At 52.0% G+C, this 17,213-nt stretch overlaps 1 protein-coding gene across 4 annotated transcripts in view; it reads left to right on the forward strand.

Annotated features, from left to right (window-relative positions):
* The first annotated feature begins 1,229 nt into the window (after positions 1–1,229).
* NUP205 (nucleoporin 205) overlaps positions 1,230–17,213 on the forward strand; it is a 29,363-nt gene continuing 13,379 nt past the window's right edge. The window contains exons 1-24 of one of the 4 annotated variants that reach the window (XM_073567514.1): positions 1,230–1,470; positions 3,581–3,723; positions 5,645–5,816; positions 6,029–6,173; positions 6,510–6,669; positions 6,842–7,070; positions 7,531–7,695; positions 7,796–7,971; positions 8,357–8,473; positions 8,661–8,798; positions 9,096–9,246; positions 9,540–9,739; positions 9,828–10,010; positions 10,103–10,153; positions 10,274–10,483; positions 10,572–10,671; positions 10,868–11,005; positions 11,175–11,364; positions 11,452–11,572; positions 16,072–16,153; positions 16,231–16,395; positions 16,479–16,603; positions 16,806–16,920; positions 17,056–17,205. In XM_073567514.1, the coding sequence (XP_073423615.1) occupies positions 1,245–1,470; positions 3,581–3,723; positions 5,645–5,816; positions 6,029–6,173; positions 6,510–6,669; positions 6,842–7,070; positions 7,531–7,695; positions 7,796–7,971; positions 8,357–8,473; positions 8,661–8,798; positions 9,096–9,246; positions 9,540–9,739; positions 9,828–10,010; positions 10,103–10,153; positions 10,274–10,483; positions 10,572–10,671; positions 10,868–11,005; positions 11,175–11,364; positions 11,452–11,572; positions 16,072–16,153; positions 16,231–16,395; positions 16,479–16,603; positions 16,806–16,920; positions 17,056–17,205 (3,652 nt within the window). In that variant the 5' untranslated portion in view covers positions 1,230–1,244. The other 3 variants (XM_073567515.1, XM_073567516.1, XM_073567517.1) reach the window with 3 other exon arrangements.

The following is a 17,213-nucleotide window of genomic DNA, read 5'->3' on the forward strand; positions in this document are numbered from 1 at the left end:
TGCTGGGGGGCTATATACCAAGCTGTGCTGTATTATACCATGCTGGGGGCTATATACCATGCTGGGGGGCTATATACCATGCTGGGCTGTATCATACCATGCTGGGGGGCTATATACCATGCTGGGCTGTATTATACCATGCTGGGGGGCGGGCTATATACCATGATGCTGGGCTGTATCATACCACGCTGTGGGGGCTATATACCATGCTGGGCTGTATTATACCATGCTGGGGGGGGGGCTATATACCATGCTGGGCTGTATCATACCATGCTGGGGGGGCTATATACCATGCTGAGCTGTATTATACCATGCTGGGGGGCTATATACCATGCTGGGCTGTATCATACCATGCTGGGGGGGCTATATACCATGCTGGGCTGTATTATACCATGCTGGGGGCTATATACCATGCTGGGCTGTATTATACCATGCTGGGCTGTATTATACTATGCTGGGGGGGGTATATACCATGCTGGGCTGTATTATACCATGCTGGGGGGGCTATATACCATGCTGGGCTGTATTATACCATGCTGGGGGCTATATACCATGCTGGGCTGTATTATACCATGCTGGGCTGTATTATACTATGCTGGGGGGGGTATATACCATGCTGGGCTGTATTATACCTTACTAGAGGTGCCCACTGCCCACATATAACAAAGTTGATGGAAACAGATGACTTCCACTATGATGATTGGTTACCGGCCGCCCAACCACACCCATTTCACAACTAGTCACACCCATGTCCACGCCCCAACCACACCCATTTAACACTGCTGATCACACTGACTGGTACTGAGGGCACAGCGGCTGGTACTGTGGGCACACTGACTGATACTGAGGAAAAGAAAGAAAGAACAGAGAGAGAGAGAAAAAATAGAGACAAAGAAAGGAGAGAAAAAGAAAGAACAGAGAGAAAGAAAGAAATAACAGAGAGAAGGAAAGAGGGGACAGAAAAAAAGAACAGAAAGATAAAAAAAAGAAAGAGGGGATAGAAAGAACAGAGGGAGAGTGAAAGAAAGAGGGGAAAGAAGGAACAAAGAGAGAAGGAAAGAAAGAAAGAAAGAAAGGGGAAAAAAAAGAAAGAACAGAGAGGGAGAGAGAAAGAAAGAGCAGAAAGTGAAAGAAAGAAAGAAAGAAAGACAAGGAAAGAGGGGAAAGAAAGATTCTATAAAGATACTATACCAGCCCGGCTCACATTGTAGTGCTCACCTGAGCCATCTGGTGTAGGACATATCATGATCCACTCACATGGCCGACATCCCCGAGTCCAAGGCGATCCCGCTGTTCATGCTGTCGGAGGAGAACATGGTGATGATCTGAAGCATTCCCTGAAGTGCCTCCATGGTTACGTCACAATCTCCTCTGGTCAGCTTCTAGCACGTCACTTCCGATGGAATGTCACGTGCGAGTTTTCAAGTACTCCTCGGGGCTCCGCCGTATACTCCTATATCCGCGGGAAAAGTAAGCTCCCGGTCGGGGCAGTGGGGCAGACTCTCAAAATTTGGGATGGTTGGGAGGTATGAATGCTCCCCATCATACACCTCATACACACACGGTTCCGCTTTGTATGCCTCGTACACACGGCTTCGCTCCATACACCTAGCACACACACAACTCCACTCTGTAAACGTCGTACACATGTGACTCTGCTCCATACACCTTATACACACGCAGCCATGCTCTGTACACCCTGTACACACGCGGCTCTGCTCCATACACCTCGTACACACGCAGCTCCGCTCCATAAACACACGGCTTAGCTCTGTACACTTTGTACACATGCGGCTCCGCTCCGTACACCTCGTACACATGTAGCTCCGCTCCGTACACCTTGCACATTCACGGCTCCGCTCCGTACACCTCGTATACACATGCAGCTCCGCTCCGTACACCTCATACACACGCGACTCCGCTCCGTACACCTCGTACACATGCAGCTCCGCTCACCTCGCACATTCACGGCTCTGCTCCGTACACCTCGAACACGCTCGGCTCTGCTCTGTACACCTTGCACACACACACAGCTACATCCTCCCTGTAAACCCCTCCTGACCCCACACATAATTCCCTCATCCAGCACCATGACAACAGCACAGCAGAGTCCCGCATACAATACATTGAGGGCTGTGTGCACAGGACCTGTGATGAGGTCACAGGAGGGGAGGAGTCAGGTGTCACATGATCAGGTGCCAGCCCTGTGACCTCACCACAGGTCCTGTGCGCACAGAGCAGGGATTTATCAGTGAGGGGCTGGCGCTGTGGTGGCCGGTGGGTCTGGGAGGGGGTCGGTACATGGGGGGGCATGGCGCTATGGTGGCGGATTATAATGGGGCAATTTTCCTTGGGGGGCCCCCCACACCACTGGGCCCTGGGCTACCGCCCAGATTGACCTCATTATAATCCGCCACTGATTAGCACAGCATAGCACAGGGCGCCAGCCCTTCTAGTGAGGGGGGAAAGATCCCTGTGTGACAGAGCAGCATAGTCTATATTATGTCTGCAGTCTGGTCGCACACAGCACATCCCTCGCTCCCGAGCATGCTCAGTGCCGCAGAACGGATCCCTGCACACGGAGGCACATGGACCCGTGCTGTCCTGGATCCGTGCTCCATAGAGCTCCATGTTATTTCCAGACGTGTAGCCGCGGATCCGCGCGTCTCCCTGCGCGTTTTTCAGATGAAAGTTGCGTTTTTGTGCATTTGATAAAATATGCAGACACACGAATCTGTGGGAAACCGGTGACACCTGGACGCACAGTCCCATCCGTCACCACTGAGAGTCAATGGAGACGGATCCGTGTGCAGCCGAAATATACAAGTGTGAGACCAGCCTACGGACACATGACGCTGCATGCCTCCTGCATCCCCTATCTGTAGCACTGGGGGCGCAGCCCGTGCGTTTGCGTTTGGCGGCGCCTGCCTCCTTTTGACGCTGCGCCGAGCGCACCAGATTGCAACCTGTTGCGTCCCTCCTCTTACACACAGTCACCATATATGCCATGGAGGCACTGGCAGGATGTATTTGGGAGTGAAGGGTTAACTCACGTGCATTTACCCACAACTCCTCCCCCCAGATGAGTCACAGTCAGGATTCACTGCTGCCAGCGCCAGAAAAAAAAAAAAAAACCGGCTCCTTCTCCCTGCAGAGCCGGCTCATTTCGTTCACAGCAGGGAGCCGGCTCTTTGTATCGGATCGTTCACATCGCTAGTCTGGGAAGTTCGGTCCCAAGATGGCGGCGCCGTTGGCGGTAAATGCAGGTAACATGGGAAAGCAAGGTTCTGGTTTGTTCTGATCAGAGGCACGGTGACCCCGGATGAGTATGAGACATGGGGTCCTAGCGCCGTGAGACTCGCGTGGTGACCACCTCGGCAGAACAGTGAGTGCAGCTCTGGAGGGTAACAATGGCGCTGCCCTTACACCCCTGACACGCACCTCTGCACAGCAGCTATGTGCACGGAAAATGGTAGGAGAAAAAGGGGTTTATATCCTCTCCTGGCGTACAACAACTCCCAGGCTGCCCTGTGTATCTGAGGTGTATAAATGGTAACGTGCGACTTCTCATCGGCTCCAGGCGCCAGTCTGTGGGGTCCGTACAAGAACATCTGGACGACGGCGGAGAGCGCGCTGCTCAAAAGGCAACCGGAGGCCGCACACGTCCTGGACCTGCTGCTAAAGAAGCACAAGCCGGACTTCATCTCACTGTTCAAGAACCCGGTAAGTCTGTGAGCAACCACTATCACCCTGCCTCCTGTATTATACCCCAGAGCTGCACTCACTGTTCTGCTGGTGCAGTCACTGTGTACATACATTACTGATCCTGAGTTACATCCTGTATTATACCCCAGAGCTGCACTCACTGTTCTGCTGGTGCAGTCACTGTGTACATACATTACATTACTGATCCTGAGTTACATCCTGTATTATACCCCAGAGCTGCACTCACTATTCTGCTGGTGTAGTCACTGTGTACATACATTACATTACTGATCCTGAGTTACATCCTGTGTTATACCCCAGAGCTGTACTCACTATTCTGCTGGTGCAGTCACTGTGTACATACATTACATTACTGATCCTGAGTTACATCCTGTATTATACTCCAGAGCTGCACTCACTATTCTGCTGGTGTAGTCACTGTGTACATACATTACATTACTGATCCTGAGTTACATCCTGTATTATACCCCAGAGCTGCACTCACTATTCTGCTGGTGTAGTCACTGTGTACATACATTACATTACTGATCCTGAGTTACATCCTGTATTATACTCCAGAGCTGCACTCACTATTCTGCTGGTGCAGTCACTGTGTACATACATTACTGATCCTGAGTTACATCCTGTATTATACCCCAGAGCTGCACTCACTATTCTGCTGGTGCAGTCACTGTGTACATACATTACTGATCCTGAGTTACATCCTGTATTATACTCCAGAGCTGCACTCACTATTCTGCTAGTGCAGTCACTGTGTACATACATTACTGATCCTGAGTTACATCCTGTATTATACTCCAGAGCTGCACTCACTATTCTGCTGGTGCAGTCACTGTGTACATACATTACATTACTGATCCTGAGTTACATCCTGTATTATACTCCAGAGCTGCACTCACTATTCTGCTGGTGCAGTCACTGTGTACATACATTACATTACTGATCCTGAGTTACATCCTGTATTATACTCCAGAGCTGCACTCACTATTCTGCTGGTGCAGTCACTGTGTACATACATTACATTACTGATCCTGAGTTACATCCTGTATTATACTCCAGAGCTGCACTCACTATTCTGCTGGTGCAGTCACTGTGTACATACATTACATTACTGATCCTGAGTTACATCCTGTATTATACTCCAGAGCTGCACTCACTATTCTGCTGGTGCAGTCACTGTGTACATACATTACTGATCCTGAGTTACATCCTGTATTATACTCCAGAGCTGCACTCACTATTCTGCTGGTGTAGTCACTGTGTACATACATTACATTACTGATCCTGAGTTACATCCTGTATTATACCCCAGAGCTGCACTCACTATTCTGCTAGTGCAGTCACTGTGTACATACATTACTGATCCTGAGTTACATCCTGTATTATACTCCAGAGCTGCACTCACTATTCTGCTGGTGCAGTCACTGTGTACATACATTACATTACTGATCCTGAGTTACATCCTGTATTATACCCCAGAGCTGCACTCACTATTCTGCTGGTGCAGTCACTGTGTACATACATTACATTACTGATCCTGAGTTACATCCTGTATTATACTCCAGAGCTGCACTCACTATTCTGCTGGTGCAGTCACTGTGTACACACATTACATTACTGATCCTGAGTTACATCCTGCATTATACTCCAGAGCTGCACTCACTGTTCTGCTGGTGCAGTCACTGTGTACATACATTACATTACTGATCCTGAGTTACATCCTGTATTATACCCCAGAGCTGCACTCACTCTTCTGCTGGTACAGTCACTGTGTACATACATTACTGGTCCTGTATTATACCCCAGAGCTGCACTCACTATTCTGCTGGTGCAGTCACTGTGTACATACATTACATTACTGATCCTGAGTTACCTCCTGTATTATACTCCAGAGCTGCACTCATTTTTCTCTCTTTAGCCCAAGAGTCCCCAACAACATGAGAAGGTCCAGAAGGCCGGCACTGAGGGCATCGCCATTAAGGGGCAGCAGGGAACTCGCCTTCTGCCCGAGTCTCTCATTAAGGAGGCCTTCATCCTGAGCGACCTGTTCGGTATCGGGGAGATGGCCGCGGTGGAGCTTCTGGTCGCAGGTGATTTCGGGGCACCGTCTTCTCGCAGCTGCTGCTTTATTACAGTTGTATCTGCTGTCGGACGCTCCGGGCTCATTCCTGCCATCTGTACTCGGAGAGCGTCGCACTTGTCAGACAGCTGTCCCTGCTGCGGCCGTCACTTGCAGGACGGGGGGCTTCTGGGACCCCCTGGTTCTAGGGATGTCTCGCTGACCGGCTTCCTTACCTTACAGGGGAGCACCAGCAGCCCCACTTCCCCGGCCTCACGCGGGGTCTGGTCGCCGTGCTCTTATATTGGGACGGGAAGCGATGTGTCGCCAACTCCTTGTGCACCCTCATCCAGTCCCGGAAGGGCAAGACCTTTACCATGGACCTCAGGTATGGTCGGCAGCGTCATGTGATTACTAAAAGGGGTGGGCACTTTTTTTTTTTTTTGGAGGGGGGGGGTGTTATACTTTTCTCCCATCAGGATAACCCGTCTTCGTCCGTTTTTGTCCTATCGGTGCATGAGGAGGAGGATGGAGGCTGCTTCCCCTAAAAAAAAATGTGACCGCGGTCAGTACTTTCTGCTGCAGTTGTGATCGGAAGAGCAGCTCTGGAGCACAAACTGCAGCTTTTAAAATGTTGTACAAGAAAATAATCACAAGATGAGATCTTATTGGGCCCCTGCAGCCTGTACTGTGGGGTGTTCATGGGGTGTTTTCTCCCACTCAGCCCGGAGCTGGAGGCTATGACGACGCTTTTCACCGACGACCTGATGGACAGCGGCCTCACCCAGAAGATCCTCACCCTGCTGTCCCAGATCAACGTGAACAACGAATTCGACAAGCTGCAAAAGGAGCGAGGTCTGGGCAATGAGAAGCACCGCAAGGAGGTAGGAAGGGGCAATGCCGCCACTGGGGGGGTCCGATCTTCACTACCATCATGGTCCTGCCATCCAGAAGGGAAGGAAGATCGTAGGGGTCTGGCCGTGCCGCTGATAAGCCACGTTGTCGTAGACCCCGGCCGGCTTTCTGTTCCCCCGTAATCACTGTAACTCCTCGCAGGTCTCGGATCTTATTAAGGAAAGCCGCCAGTCACTTGCAGAAAGTCTCTTCTCCTGGGCCTGTCAGACCCCGCTGGGCAAGGACGACACGCTGCTACTGATCGGACACCTGGAGAAAGTCTCCGTGGAGGCGGACGGCACCCTGGACAGCGTCAACCTCTACCTGCTCATGGCGCTCCTCTACTGCTTTGATGTGAGCTTTTTAGAGCAAGGAACAGAGGACAGAGACGGTAGGTCACCTTCTGCTTATTAGAGGGGTAATCACATCTCGGACACATACGGCACAACTGTCTGATAGGTGCAGGACCCCTACCTATTTCCAAAGGGTCTTCTATTCATCCGAGTGAACTGAGCTCCCCCTAGTGGTGACCGCAGACAGGATCTTATGTATCTCTGTATACGGGAGCTCCCCCTAGTGGAGGCTGCAGACAGGATCTTATAACGTGTCTCTGTATACAGGGAGCTCCCCCTAGTGGTGACTGCAGACACGATCTTATCATGTGTCTATGTATACAGGGAGCTCCCCCTAGTGGTGGCTGCAGACAGGATCTTATCATGTATCTCTGTATGCAGGGAGCTCCCCCTAGTGGTGGCTGCAGACACACAATTTTTTGACATTACTATTGAACTCATTTACACAATTCCTGCTTTTTCTTTTATTAATAGATCCTTTTATTTCCTTTATCCCAGAATTGATGCAGCAGACGCCTCTTTTGACTGATAAGCAGTATGTGGCTGCCATTCACCAGAGACTGCAGGACTCCCTGCCGTGGAAGTTATCCGGTCTGCAGGCCACTGTGCGGCTGGCCTGGGCGCTTGCCCTTCGTGGTGTTTCTCAGCTCGCTGAAGTTGCAGGTGTGGGGGTCGATGCCTTGTTTAATTTTGTTTTTATATTGTCCTGCATCTTTTTTTTTTGTTTGTTTTGTATTAATGCCACCTTTCTTTCATTTCTCAGCGTTGGCGGAGTTCACTGAGGCTGATGAAGCACTGGCGGAGATGGCCATCGGCGGCAATGCTTTCCTCTTCCTCACTGATGCAGTGGTGGCCGCTGAGCTCTTTCCCCAGGAGGAATTCTTCATCCGTAGGATTCACACCCTGGTCACGGATTTCCTCACCCGGATGCCAATGAAGGTTGGTTGTTTGATTTCTGACCAGGTAAAAAAAAAAAAAAAAAAATCACTGTGCGTAGGTGATAATTTTTGGACCCGTAAATTTCCAATCCTTTGTTGCTCCTTATAAAAAATGAAAACCTCATCGCAAAGTGGTTGAACTCCTCCTGCAATCTTGCGACCTGGATCTTTGATTTCTGACCAAGTAAACAAAAAATGTGTCACTTACCCTCTGCATAGGTGATTGTTTTTAGACCGGAGCATGTGCAATCCCTGTCGTTCCATACTAAAAAGGAAAAATACTTTGCATCGAGGTTAATTTTGCAACCTGCATGCACAGAGGGTTGCAGATCAGTGGGGGTCTTGATGGTATCACCCATACAGTGCTCTTTCTAATATCTTTATAGGTAAAGCAGCTGAGGAACCGAGCTGAGGAGGACGCCCGTCTGATCCACATGAGCCTGCAGATGGGGAGCGAGCCGCCTTCTTCGCTGCGTCGGGATATGGAGCACCTCATGCTGCTGGTAAGAACATGTCTGAGTTTTATGTTGCTGCACATCCCTGCTTTGCCTGCTGTTTTATCCCTGCTTTGCCTGCTGTTTTATCCCTGCTTTGCCTGCTGTTTTATCCCTGCTTTGCCTGCTGTTTTATCCCTGCTTTGCCTGCTGTTTTTGCTACTTTTTAGCATTTCTATACTTTTGGATTTGATAGATCGGCGAGCTCTACAAGAACGACTCCTTCCATCTGGAGCTGGCTCTGGAGTTTTGGTGCCCGACTGAACCCCTCCAGAACACTACGCTGATGGGCTCCTACCTTGGAGTTGCTCACCAGAGGCCTCCGCAGCGCCAGGTAAAGGAGTGTCTCGTCGCTCTGTGCAGGTGAATGGGCTCGCTTAGCTTCCCCATGGGTAACAGAGTCACAATCTGTTGGAGTTTTTTTGGGACTTTTTGACCCAATTCACCTGGGATCAGTAGGAGTCACAATGGTCTGACACCCCCTATCCAGTGATTAAGTGATGCTTATGGACAGGGGTGCTCAGATATTGATATATGGGGGGTGCCAGATGTTGGACCCCTGTCCCAGGGAGCGGGATGATCAGAGCTGTGTACTTTGTGCATTTATCGGTTTCCCGTCCTCATATTCCAGGTTTTGTTGTCCAAGTTTGTGAGACAGATGAGCGACCTCCTGCCGCCCACCCTGTATATTCCTTACCTGAAGATGCTGCGGGGTCTGGCCGATGGGCCGCAGTGCGCCCATTACTGCTTCAGCTTCCTCAAAGCCAATGGCAGCAGCCACGGTAAGTCCACGGCCCGATACTGACTGTAAAGGGGATGGTGGTCCCCCCCCCCCCAATCTGTATCCTCCTGTCCATACGCCCTACCCCGGTCTATTAGAGAGGGCGGAGAGCCTGAATACAAAGTGACTTCTGCTCTGGAGGACTTGATATGTAATGCTGCATTCCTCCTGCGGGGGCAGTGTGTGGCAGTTGGAATCCCCTCTGGGGTGTTATCTTTCAGCCAAGTGATCGGCGCTTTTTCTGCATGTTGAATACTTCACCATCACCAGATCCTAATTCTCCATATATCTCAGCTGAGAACCTGCAGGCTGGCAGCCCCGTGTCCTGGGATCACTTCTTCCACTCGCTGATGCTGTACCACGAGCACCTGCGGAGGGACATACCGCGCACCGACATCATCCACCATCGTCACCCGCCACTGAGGGGCATCACCCAGCGGGAGATGGACGGACTCGTGGCATTCCTGCAGCTCACCACCACAGTCATTGAATGGGTAAGACGTGGAAAGCGACTGAATAGCGAGTGCAGGTCTGGAGTATAATGCAGGATACATGACTCCAGCATCGTTTCTTTCGGTGTAGAGTGAGAGTGCCCGTCTGGCCCTGTGTGAACACGCCCAGTGGACGCCGATCATCGTGATACTGGGGCTCCTGCAGTGCAGTATTCCTCCCGTCCTGAAGGCGGAGCTGCTGAAGACGCTGACGGCCTTCGGGAAGTCTCCGGAGGTGGCGGCTTCTCTCTGGCAGTCCCTGGAACACACTCAGGTACAATGATCCTTCGGTGTTTTATGACGACACCCGTCCTCTTCTTTTATCACCTTTCTCATATTTCACAAATAATCCAACTTTTTCCGCAGATTTTGCAAACTGTGAGACCCAGCGGACAAAGGCAGGCGGCTGGAATAGAGGTAGTCCCATTTTCTGATGTTGTCCCCTTTCCTAATGACGTTCCTTGACCAATCCCTTTAAGTCTCAGTCGCAATTTTGCAGCAGTGCCGTAAAGTGATAACTTCTTCCTTATTTTTAAGGTGGAACTGAATGAAATCGAGTCCCGGGCTGAGGAATATCCGCTGACCAGAGCATTTTGCAACCTCATCGGTACGTTGGTGGAGAGCTATTTTCCGGCCAACCTTGGCGCCGGCTTAAGAGCCCCCGGATTTGATCCGTACTTGCAGTTCCTCCGCGATACCGTCTTCCTCCGCTTCCGCACCAGAGCTTACAGGAGAGCAGCAGAGAAAGTAGGAGACTATATACTCAACTCAAACGCTGGTCATTTTTAACCCTTTTAGTGTCATGATCCTGTTTTCTTTTATAACGTCCCGACAGTGGGAAGTGGCCGAGGCCGTACTCGACGTCTTCTACAAACTCCTGAGAGATTATGAACCGCAACACGAAGACTTTGTGGAGCAGTACGTGGAGATGCAGGGTAAGCAGACGGTGCTATTAATACATCTTTATCCGGAATGCAGTACTACATTTCACCTGTAGTGGCCACTGCAGCGAAGCTTACACAGCTCCCTCCAGTTGGTCAGAGTCGATCACTGAGGATTTCCAAAAATTTTATCAGTTTTTGTATGACATTTTGCCGGGGGGAAATATATCTGATCATGTGCACTTCACAGGGGAGGAGAAGGCCGCTTACAAGCCGCCCGGCTTCAGTTTAATGCATCACTTACTGAACGAGTCCCCCATGTTGGAGCTGTGTCTGAGCCTGCTGGAAGAGGGTGTCGTACAGCTGGACACTTACGCCCCATTTCCAGGTACCGTATGGAGAGCCGTGCACATTTGGAAATGTAAAAGGGACCTGCAGATGGGCGGAGGCCGGGGAGAACACTACTATGGTGTGCCGCCTCTTTCTCCGCGGCAGATGTGGTGTCCCTGGAGACGTGATGGGGGGTAATAAGGTTACCCGGTTTATGTACGACCCAGGTAAGAAACATTTGGAGATGGCGGTGACTTGCTGCTTCATGCTCCTCAACCTGACACTGCAGAAGGAGAACCTCTTCATGGACCTTCTGCGGCAGAGCCACCTCTCGCTGATCGTCACCCCCCTGGAGCAGTTACTACAGGGCATCAACCCGCGATCCAAAAAGGCCGATCATGTGGTCAACATCGCCAGGTCAGTTCCTCCCCTCTGGAGATCCACAAGGGGTTTGGGTAAATTCAGCCATGGGGTTCACCAGATATCACGTCTCCGTTTCCGCAGGTATTTGTACCACGGCTCCGGAAATCCAGAGTTGGCTTTTGAGAGCGCGAAGATCTTGTGTAGCATCTCCAGCAACGCCAACATCCAAGCCAAAATCGTGGGAGATTTCACCCAGGACCCGGTAGGCCTTACATCACCCCTGTGCGCCCTGACAAAGCATATAGGAAAAGGTCATCTACTCAGCTGCCGGACCCCCACGATCCTTCGTACGGGGCTTCCAGCACATGGCGTTGACCCTACGTATTCGCCTCCATGACGGACAATACTATTAATCCTGTGTTCTTTCAATTTGTCCTTCGTCTCATTGGGGGACACAGGTACTGTGGTGTATGCTACCGCCATCTGGAGGCTAACACTAGGCAAACAACACAAGGTTAGCTCCTCCCCCGCCGTATACACCCTCACCCTGATTGCGGGCGGAAGCCAGTTTTTTGCTTAGTGTCTATGGAGGCACACGTCTGGTCTTTTTTTTTCTCCAGACTTTTTTTCCATGAAGATTAGACAGGGGCAACGGATCCTATTGAAAGGGTCCGATTTGCCCAAACCATCAACGGGCGAGCACGTGTCGAGTATCGTCTCCATGTATCTTTTCCCGCACCGTGGGACAAATCTGGGCAATTTCCCCAGAATTTGTTATTTTAGTTTGTTTTTTCCTTTTCTTTATTTTTTCCATGAAGATGAGACAGGGGCAACGGATCCTATTGAAAGGGTCCGATTTCCCCAAACCAACAACGGGCGAGCACGTGCGAGTGGCCCTCCACGTATCCTTTCCCGCGACGTGGGACATGATGCTGGACTTAGCCCTGACCACCCCTAGGTAGAGAAACCATGGGCTATTCAGAGGCACAAGACGGTCCGAGCGGCCCCCACTGCTCCACCAATGCAAGACGGAGGTGCTGCAAGGAGGCGGACGGTCTCCTCGGCTGATGCTGGACGGAGTTAGGGTGCCTGCACCGTCCAGGATCCCCACACCACCCCACGCTCCCTGTTTTGGTTGGTCGTGATCCCTGAAGGGCCTACTTGGAGTTGTCTGAATGAAGTGGACTTGGAGGTACAGGTCGTACGGGGGGCTCCTGGGCAGCAGCAGGCAGCAGTGTGCGTTCCCCTGAAGCCCTCCTCGTTTCCATAGTGGGGCCAGGAGTAGCGTCACTTTCGCCACCATCACCGCCGCTGCGACGCGCGCGTCCGCCGCGGGCGGTGGTGAAGAATTTAATCCCCGGCCTTGGTCAGTGTTAGGCCGCGGCGGAAGTACCGCCCTCGGCGCGCGGCGTCACTTCCGGCGGCTCACCCCTTGGATAAATCCAGGCCCTGGCTTCAGTGCGGGGTAGGCCGCGACCAGGGAAGGGAAGAGGTCGGCTTGCCCCACGCAGGCTCAGAGGAGGTCAGGGCTGCGGCGCGCAGTCGGGGGACACAAGTCAGGTGAGTGCAGCTTCGCTGCGGAGACCGCTAAACACCAAGGGGGCCCCTCCTCCCCCACCCCTCCCTCTCATTGAAGTAAAAAAAAAAAAAGGTGTAAAAAGAAAAAAAAAAAATGCCTGGCAGGCACAATATGGCCGGGAAAGGGAAGACGCACACTTTTCTCTACGCTGCATGCACTTCTTGTAGGGCTCCGTTTCCACGAGCGCAGAGCGCCAAATTGTGCGAGGCCTGCGACTTCGAACGCGCCCAGGAGCCCCCCCCCCCCCCCCGGCGACCGAATCAAGAGAGCCGAATCCTCCGGAATGGGCGCTGTCCTTGTCCCAGTCTATGGCTCCTCTTGCAAAGGCGAATGAGTCCCTTCACGCCCCAAAGGGGGGCATGGATAGTGACTTGCTTATCTGGGAGGGGTCCTCCACCTCAAAGGAACCTTCGGCCTGCAGGGGCCGCTCCCATGCCAGACGGGCGAAGGAAACGAACCCACACAAGGTTTCCCGGTCTATCCGGTGCCGCGGCATCGGGGAGTTCAGCATCACGCTTCCCTTCACCAGCGAGCGGGAGCGGGCATAGTTTGGATCGTGACTCAGACGAGCCACTTGATCTAGATGCCCCGGGGTGCTGGGAGACAGTGGACAGCCTCCATTGAAGCTGTCAATCAGACCCTGGGAATTGAAGGTAGTGCTACCTTGGCCGCGGGCCATAAGGTAGCCTTTAAGCAGGCCAGGCAACCGCATAAAGTGTTTGGCACTCACCCAGAATTTGAGGACATAGTGCAGTGCCACAGAGAACGCCCAGATAGGCGCTTCTCGGGCCAGAAGACTAGAGAGGCAAGATACCCATTTGCCCCGGAACTCTGTAAGAAATGGGCGGAATCCTCAGTGGTGGACCCGCCAGTGTCGCGCCGGGCCTCGAAGTCTTTGTTGTCAGTACCTAGCGGCTCGTCCATTAAGGACCCCACGGATCGGCTCAGAGAGCTTGGCGCGATCAGTTTTTGAGGCATCAGGGTCGGCGCTCGCCCCCTCGTTCGTGGCGACGTGGGTAGCCAAAGCCATGATGTCATAGTCAGAGTCTTTGAATAAGGCTTTGGAGGATAGAGGCCTACCTGCGGCGGTGTCTGAGGTCGCAAGTCAGATTGCTATGGCTGGAGACTACTTAATGCTTCTTTGGATGCGGCTATTTGTGCGGCATTTGCAGCCGCTAACGCGGTAGACATTAGGAGAGCCCTCTGGTTGAGGACTTGGCGGGCCGATTCAATTCCCAAGAAGTCCTTGACTTCCTTGCCCTATCAGGGAGGCCGCCTGTTCGGGGAGAAGTTGGATCAGCTCATCTGCGACGCGACAGGAGGAAAAAGCAGCTTCCTTCCGCAGCAAAAGGTGAAACAGCCTTTTCGCCAGGTCCCGACACGTTTTCGAGCCTTTTGCAACACCGGATGGATGGCAGTTCGGCCGGCCCACCTCGCTCCAACCAGGATAGGGTGCGACAGGTCTCATATAGACCTATTCCGGTGGGAAGGATGCGCGCTCGCCAGCACAGGTCGAGAGGAGCCAGGGCCCAGAGACCCTCAGCCAAATGACTCGGAGCCCTTGGTAGGCGACATCAGCAGGGTGGGGGGCCGCCTGCTCTTTTTTTCGTCATATCTGGGCCGAGGTAGCACACGACTTATGGGTGGCGGAACTGGTGACTTCAGTGTACAAAATAGAGTTCATCAGGTACCCTACAACAAGTTTTTTTTCTCTCCTGACTTCCCAAGGTGAAGCCCCAGGCAAAGGCTGCTAGGGGCCATCAATTCACTCCAAAACAACGGAGTCATTGTTCCCATACCAGAGCACGAGAAAGCTCAGGGTTTTTATTCCAATCTGTTCGCGGTCCCCAAAAAGGACGGGACAGTCAGTACGGTTTTGGACCTGAAGCTCCTAAACAGGTTCATCAGGGTCAAACATTTCAGGATGGAATCTCTCCGCTCAGTTATATCAGCCATGGAGCAGGGAGAGTACTTAGCCTCGATCGACATCCAGGATGCCTACCTGCAAGTTCCCATTTTTCCCTCGCACCAAAAGTTTCTTCAGTTCGCCATCAATGGGCGACACTTTCAATTCGCAGCACTCCCATTCAGGATAGCCACCGCCCCCAGAGTGTTCACAAAGGTGATGGCAGTCGTAATGGCCGTCTTACTCTCAAGGGGCATAGTCGTCTTGCCATACTTAGACGACCTCTTGGTGAAGGGTCCCTCATTTCGGGCGTGCAAGGAGAATGTCAGCATTACGCTGGATACACTCTCCCGCTTAGGTTGGTCGGTCAACAGGAAGAAATCATCTCTAGTCCCAGCTCGGAGGCTTGCTTTTCTGGGAATGATCTTCGATACCTCCCAAGGGTTGGTAATTCTCCCTCGAAACAAAGCCCTAGCGCTCCGGCAAGTAGTCCAGAAGCTCCAGCAGCCGGTCCCTCACACCATTCGGTTTGGGATGAGGATACTAGGGAAGATGGTGGCAGCAATGGAAGCAATTCCGTTTGCCCAATTTCATCTTCGACCCCCTACAGCGCGCTTCGGCACCAGGCTTCGGCAGAACAGGTATGCAAAGCAGCAACCTGGTCCAGCCTGCACACGTTTACTAAACATTACAATGTCCATACTCAGGCTTCGTCAGATGCGAGCCTAGGTAGAAGGATTTTCCAAGCAGCGGTGGAGCACCTTTAAACAAGAGGTGCATGTAGCTTGGATTGGTGAGTCAACTTCACACCCAGGGACTGCTTTAGGACGTCCCACAGTACCTGTGTCCCCCAATGAGACAAAGGAGAAACATGGATTTTTGTGAGTACTGACCGTAAAATCCTTTTCTCCGAGACACTCATTGGGGGACACAGCACCCACCCTGTTAGCCAAGTTGGCTCTTGTTTATTTAATTAATGTGTATTTCTTTTGTGAATGTCAGGGTGGTTTTTCCTTGCCAGACATATTGATTTCTGCATTAAGGCTGATTGTTATTGTTCTCCTACTGCTTTCGCACTAAACTGGCTTCCGCCCGCAATCAGGGCGAGGGTGTATACGGCGGGGGAGGAGCTAACCTTGTGTTGTTTGCCTAGTGTCAGCCTCCATATGGTGTTAGCATACACCACAGTACCTGTGTCCCCCAATGAGCGTCTCGGAGAAAAGGATTTTACGGTGAGTACTCACAAAAATCCATGTTTTTATTTTTTCTCTGGCAGAAAATTAGTCATAAACTAATGGCCGGCTTTGTGGAGTGTCTGGACAGCGAGGACTCGGAGGAGGTGGTGAACCCCCTGGGAGGTGAGCGTTATTCTTCTCGTGGTCCGGGACAGAACAGGTATTTCTATCCTAGGGTTTCACGTTCCTTGTGATTGTAGACATCCAGGAAGAGAGGAAATTGGCCGCGGTTCATCACGAGACCAAGATTCACATCCTCAACCTGCTGATCACCTCCCTGGAGATGAAGCCCCCCAATCTGGCCCTGTACCTCCTGGGGTTCGAGCTGAAGAAGCCAGTCAGTACGACCAACCTCCAAGATTCGGGTACGGAGACGTTACCCCTCCATGCAGTGACGGGGGTGGCACATCGACCATCGGCTACAGTCAACGTCTGCTTTACACTTTAGGAGTTTTAGGCTTCCCCCGGACGTGTCTACACTCCATCTTGGATATCCTGAAGAAGGGAACGGATGGAAGAAAGGGGCCGGTGGCCGTGGTGGAGACCCCGCATCTTGCTGAGCTTTGCTATCAGGTGGGTTCAGTGGTGGTGGTGGGAGTCTTACATTCGGTCCCCTCACTAATCAGTAGGTCGCCATCAAGTGGAGAGCTCTGGTCACCTTCGACTCCCCTTGACCTGTGGGGGTCTCCTCCACCGATCTGATGTCAATGACTGAAGTCCAGGTTATGATCAGTTTTGGTGCAGTGTCTCACTGAATGATGTACCGTTTCCTCAGGTCATCCATCAGCTCTGTGCCTGCGCAGACACCTCCGGACCGACCATGCGATACCTCCGCACTAGTCAGGATTTCCTGGTCACCCAGCTACACCACCTGCCCTTCTCTGTGAAAGGTAAAGGATTCGACAAGACACAGGAGAACTTGACCGGTGGTGGCCACGATCCCGCATCTTCATAGTCCGTGCTGCCCGGCGGTAGTCCTCGCTGCCGCCCTAATCGCACAGTGACAGGTGTACTTTATTCTGTAGGACATGAAATCTCCATCCTCAATCAGATGTCCTGGCTGATGAAGACGGTGTCCATCGAGCTCCGCATCACCTCTCTGAACCGCCAACGCTCCCACACACAGAGACTGCTGAACCTGCTGCTGGACGATGTCCCTGTCCGTCCCTACATAGGTAAGGAG

The sequence above is a fragment of the Dendrobates tinctorius genome, unplaced genomic scaffold (genome assembly GCF_039654945.1).
Source record: "Dendrobates tinctorius isolate UK_male_01 unplaced genomic scaffold, ASM3965494v1 ptg000020l, whole genome shotgun sequence".
Lineage (NCBI taxonomy): Eukaryota > Metazoa > Chordata > Amphibia > Anura > Dendrobatidae > Dendrobates > Dendrobates tinctorius.